This window comes from Nicotiana sylvestris, chromosome 10, assembly GCF_000393655.2.
Source record: "Nicotiana sylvestris chromosome 10, ASM39365v2, whole genome shotgun sequence".
NCBI lineage: Eukaryota > Viridiplantae > Streptophyta > Magnoliopsida > Solanales > Solanaceae > Nicotiana > Nicotiana sylvestris.
Window position 1 is genome coordinate 69,966,225 of NC_091066.1, and position 6,260 is coordinate 69,972,484.

Genomic DNA, 6,260 nt, shown 5'->3' on the forward strand with positions numbered 1-6,260 from the left:
ATCAAGTTCTTTTAAACTTGGAATACAGGATACGGCCCTATGGTTGATGAATTGTTTAATAAACGCTCTACTCAATGTGAAATTAAGTTTGCTTGATTACTGCAGTTCCTTTTCGGGCTGTTGTAAGTTTCGCTCAAATTGGGGACAGTCTTTCTACTATCCAATTTCGACCAGTTTAGAATCATTTCGTACCAGTATTATGTCAGGAAAAAGAATGAATACTTGTTCAATCTTGAATAAATAGGGGCAGGAAAAAACAGATGGTGGAGTAAATAAATACAGTGTGATGAAAAGTTGCAGAAACTAGTCTTTGATATTATTGTTGAAACCAAGTACAAGTGAAAGAATAAACAGGCTGATGAAAACATCACTTGGAGTCTTCATACTAAGAAACAAGGATTATTTACATAATTAGACAAAGCAGAACAATAATCCTTCTTTAATCTTGCTGTAGTTGCAGCGACAACAATAAATAAGCATATATACAAATCATATATCAGCTTTTTTGAAATACTTGATTGTGGATTATCTTTTTTCTACAACTTTCTACTGGAAATGAGGCCTGCAAATCAATGTACCAACGAGGTCGTCAAGCACAATCATGAACTTTAGATCCTCTGTTGACCCTTCTCTCACCTCATTCCACAGAGCTGGTGCTTGTGAAATTTCAAGAACTGCTCTTCCTTCCTCCATTTATGAAGGCCTCAATTGGTTCGGCATGGATGTGCTTCATTGCCTTCACTCCCAGCGGGTTGTCCTTGCTCTGTATCAACAAATGCAATCACGAGCATTGTTTAGAAAGAATGGCGAGCAACATGCTACAACCAGTTAAATTACACTGATAATATCAAAATTCTTTGGACGATCAATGTATAGAAATCAAACTTCTCTTTAGAAATAATAAGTGCGAGTCACTTACTATTGAGCAGGTGCCTGCACGAATATTGCAGACAGGATAGTCGTGTGGGCAACAACTGTAGTGATCTTCACAGCAAGTGGCTCCTTCAAGAGGGCAACATCCCCAAGAAAAGCAGGAGTTATAGTATTCAAAGACACAACAGCAAGTGGTACCCTCGGGGCATTGAGCATAATCATCACACTGAGTAGGTGGCTTGATTGGAGATGGAGGAGAAGGTCCAGGTTTAGGGGGATTTACGCCTGTCTTGACTGGGTAAGAAGGCTCTATGGCTAATCCACACAAACCTTTAGAACTGGCAACGTTACGTTGAACCCGAAGGTAACCTTTCTCTCCCCAGGAAGCACCCCAAGAGTTCCTGATAATCCAATAATCCATACCATTCTCACTACCATATCCAACAGCAACCACGCCATGGTCCACTGCAGTTCCACATTTTCCAGTAAAGATACCCTGCAAAATATATGTATTAGAACCATATAGCTACTAGCCAATAAGAACTTCATTATAATAAGATTTAAATATAGAATTGTAAGTAGTGATAATTGGTAAATCATAGTTTTTGAATTATAACAGGAATCTATTAACTCATGCAGCCAGCGTTATCTTTTGCTACATTCTTTGGTCGAAACAAAACTATTATATCTGATCGAAAGGTAACGTATTACTGGAACGACGATGTCTTTCTTTGAATTCTGTGACTAACTAAAAGACTTCAGATTTTGCATGTTCACTTGTATTTATTACTTTCAGAAGAAAAAGATAGGTCAATGCGAATAAAAACATTACCGATACATAGTGTTGAAAGTCGTGGCCACCAGCTTCAATGGCAATGCTCACAGGTTGATTTGCAACAGCCTTTTGCAGTGCCTTTTCATTATTTGCAGGAACATCTTCATACCCATCTATGGTAACAACCTTGGCATTTTTCTGCATGACACAAATGTTTCAATAAATAAATATTCAACTCACTACATAAATCAATATATAAAGTGAATTTAGTCATTTCAAGAATGCAAAATTTACCCTTGACTGGTCACATCTGCCATCACGGCCTGTGTAAGGGTAGTCTTCCTCAGTGTCAATTCCTCCATTTTTGATGATGAAATCAAAGGCATAGTCCATAAGACCGCCATTGCAGCCGTCATTGTAGGAAGTATCACAATCCACCAGTTCTTGCTCCGATAGTGAAATCACATCTCCGGTGACTATCGAGTTCACTGCTTCAACGGAAGCAATTGCAGAGAATGCCCAACAGCTCCCTGGTTCATTAACCGATAGATTAATACACAAATATTGAGCCATACAACATAAATAATGAATTGAGAAATTTGAACTCAGTGATTTATAAAAGAAACTGATATGCAGGCATTAATAAAGAATACACGTCAGTGTCACATGGTATTTAGAAGGCCCGTCGGGTCACTTCGTGTAACATTTGAGCACATTAAGAGGTCGTTTGGTAAAATGTGTTAGAGAAAATAATGCATGCATTAGCTTTGTGTATTAGTAATGCTTTGTTTGATACACTTTTTCAACCTATGTATAACGGATACAAGCATTAGTTATACAGTCTATTTGGTATTATCCTATGTATAGCTAATGCATAGAAAACCATGACATTAGCTATATCGAGGCTATTAATACTTGCATTAGCATGGTTAAAGACAAAATTATCCTTAAAGTCCCTTAAGTTAAAGAATATGGAGGGCATTTTTGTAAACAATTAAATATCTAAAAAATTATGCAATGCATTTTAATTTTTAATACACCACACCAAACAATGCATAAAAAATAATCTCTGTATAACTAATGCTTGCATTACAAACCCCTGCATTACTAACCCCTGCATTACTAATGCACCTTATTTAGCATTATTCTTATACGCCCTACCAAACGACCCCTAAATGTTGTAGCAACTAGCAAATATTCTAGTGCCAAAACTCAGCATCAATTGGTCAGCATTTTCTATCATTATCAAGTTGTGCTGTTAAGCTTTTCACCCTATAATAATTGCTCATGCGTATAGAAAGATGGGGTCGGGGAATAATGACTAGGAAAAAAGAAAAGATGGGGTCCTGGAATAATATGATTAAAAGGGAAATTCGGTGCCCTCAGCTCAGGGTATGTGCGAGGTGCGAAGAAGAAGTGGATCATAAGGATTTATTGTACGCGACCTTACCCTGCATCTTTCTATACACCAAAAAATGTAAAGAATTGTTACATATTACTAGGTAAAATTTGATCTATAACAAATAACTCTTCATATATATAATACCGGCATAGGACTATTTAAACAATAAAATAACAAACTGTTACACCCAATTAAATTACACTAATACTATAAAAAATTATACTATCAAAGAATAGAATTTAAACTCGAAGGAAATTGTAAAAATAGCACGGTATAGCCAGTTTTCGGATTGGTCATTCAAAAATAGCCAGCGTTTATCAAGTCAATGAAAAATAGCCACTATTTTGCTGCAACAAAGACCGATCCAACATAATATACTGGAGTTCGGTGCAACTGTGTATGAACTACAACATATTATGCTGGACCGATATACTGTGTTAGCTCCAGTATATTACTGTAGCACCGGTGCTCCAAACTCCAGTATATTATGTTGGACCGGTATACTTGATGGAACTCCAGTATATTATGCTGGAGTTCTAGTGCGCTTATGCAGATAGAGTTCCAGCATACTTATCCTGGAACTCCAGTATAATATGTTGGAGTTCAAGTATACTTATGCTGGAACTTCAGCATAATATACTGGCGTATTTTCTGAGTTTTAAACAGTATTTTCGCTCAAATTTATCTTTACATGAAAAGTGGCTAAATTTCGATTACTTTTAAAATTTGGCTATTTTTGAACGACCAGCTATTTTTTATTTTCACACAAGGAAATCATAAAGGTATCCTACGTTTATGCGTAGACACACAAATTGGCTTTCTACTCATAGAGGACTAGAACTGAACGCCACCATACTATTGACATGAGAGTTTATTTAAGTGCAATGAAAGTGTAAAGAACAGAAAAAATATTTAAATCTGATATAATAACATAGAAAATAATTCTTGATATCGATTCTAATCTAATAAAATAGGAAATAATAAATAACTAGTTATATTTAGAAACAATTTAACTTTAACGTTTTCATTTTATCTATTTTATCATTAGAGAGAAACTTTTATAATCACACGAATGTTACCCACAAATCTTTTGCCCTTGACCTTTTAGGACCACATGATCAAAAGTTTTCTTTTCTTCTTTTTTTTTAAAAACTTTATATTAAGTCAAATTATATCATTTAAATTGAAACGGGTAGAGTATTTATATATTTTAGCACAATAAGGCACGTATGATTTCCTTTGTTTGTCAAGTTCGTAGAAATACTTTCTACATATAAATTAATTATGGTAGTGGAATACCAATAGCCTATCTCTATATGCTTTAATAACAAATTAAATCAGGAAAATATCATCTAAAACGCCGTCTAATTAATTATAGATCCATAACCCAAAAACCGGAGATAAACGAAAAAGACAAAGCCATTGCTAATTAACTTACCACAGCTTCCTTGATCCTTAACTCCAACAAGAACACCTTTCTCTCTCCAATCAACTGAGTCCGGCAAGCTATCCCCAACTTTAGGAAGATACCGATCGCTTTTGTTTTTCAACAACCTGCGACGATCACTGGTCTTAGTACCTAAGTACATGGACCTGTACTCCTCGTTGGTCAGATCAGCAAATTTGGTTAAACCAAGCTTGTAACTCTTGTTTGGAACGGAGTTTTGTTCATCGATGTATCTTAAGTTATCTTTAAAAATCTGAAACCGCTTGTCTTTTTCGTCTAAGGCGTTGTACGATTTTCCATGTTCGAGTAGCCATGACTCGTACAAGGACATGACTTCATCGTCCGTTCGAAAGTGTTGATTTTCGTCGTAGGTTAAGATGGACATGTCGGAAGCGGAAGATAAGGTGGAGAAGAAGAAGAAGAAGAAGAGGAGGAGAAGTAGGGATATGGATATGGTGAGAGTGGAGCTATGAGTTGCCATGATTGGGTGTTTTTCCTGCTTTGTGGGGGAAGAAGAAGGGATTGGGAAAAAAGTGGAGAAGAAACAGTGTTTATAAAGGAAGGAGAGGGGATATTATTGGAAATGTAGACGTATGTACAATAATTGGATAAGTATTTTACTGCTTGTTGGAAAATATGAAAATGAAGGAAAAAAGAAATTAGTTATAGGAAGCAGCCAGAAAAAGGACAAATTAATTGAGTTTCACACATTATAGGATGTGGTGGATAGTTGAGTCAGCTCTCCATCTTTAATATTTTGAGTTTAAAAATAAAAAATTTAAATTCAAAGACTGAACTTTTTTTATAAGGAATATTTTATCTTTAATAAGCTTCGCCCCACATGAATTTGAATTAATTGAACCAGTAAATTTCAAATATAAGAAAAAAAATAAGTATGAACTTTCAAGAAGGTTTAGAAAAATTTCAAAAGTATAAAATACTGGTAGTTTGGCACTTGGAGTTACGGCCCTAACACTATGGGCAAAAGAAAGAGACCAATACTATACTTGTTACGACACTGTCAGATTATAATGTATTTACGTAATGAATAGTCTTTTCTTATTTTCCCGCTTATCACTTGTTTTATTTCTTCGTTATATCATTGGATGGCATCGATGAAGATGGAAAACCTATATTCTATGCTAAATACAAAACGCATTATCCTATCTTCGAAAGTCAAGCTTCAGGTAGTTTAAGACAGAAATATTTATTTTTTTCCAGCCTTTTCCTTTTATATAGACGAGGACATGTGACATCGCCTCCAAAGTAAACTACTTAGTAATTAACATCATACTGTTCTTAAACAGCCTAAGTTATAGAAAAAATATAAACAAATAGGCGTTGAATATTTTGCGGAATATAAAAAAACACCAACAACTTTATATAAGTACTACTGTATTTTTTAACTCGAAAAAAGATTCCAACTACCACATTACTTATAGCCCGTTTGGGCAAGCTAGAAAAATCAGTTTAATTAGAGAAATGTTCTTTTAAATTGCTTTTCAGAAAAGTACTTTTGGAGAAAATCAGTTTGTGTTTGGCTAATCAATTTGAAAAACACTTTTGAGCAACAATTTGTTTGGCCAAGCTTTTTAAAAAGTGATTTTTTGTGTCAAATTACAAATAAGGACATAAAGAGATTTGCTTAATAGTTAATATTATATAAGTACATAAATAATTAAAAATATTTATTATTAAAGAAAATAATTAAGTTTTTTATTTTATTTAAGTAAAATATAAAAATAAAATTGAAAAGTATTTTA

At 34.4% G+C, this 6,260-nt stretch overlaps 1 protein-coding gene across 1 annotated transcript; it reads right to left on the reverse strand.

The window, feature by feature from the left end:
- Positions 1 to 294: 294 nt before the first annotated feature.
- LOC104220565 (low-temperature-induced cysteine proteinase-like) lies at positions 295 to 5,133 on the reverse strand. Its single transcript, XM_009771452.2, has 5 exons — positions 4,489 to 5,133; positions 1,943 to 2,178; positions 1,706 to 1,846; positions 920 to 1,369; positions 295 to 763 (listed from the first exon to the last, which is right to left on the reverse strand). The coding sequence occupies exons 1-5, from the start codon at positions 4,976 to 4,978 to the stop codon at positions 668 to 670; spliced, it is 1,413 nt and encodes a 470-aa protein (XP_009769754.1). The 5' UTR covers positions 4,979 to 5,133; the 3' UTR covers positions 295 to 667.
- Between the last annotated feature and the right edge of the window lie 1,127 nt (positions 5,134 to 6,260).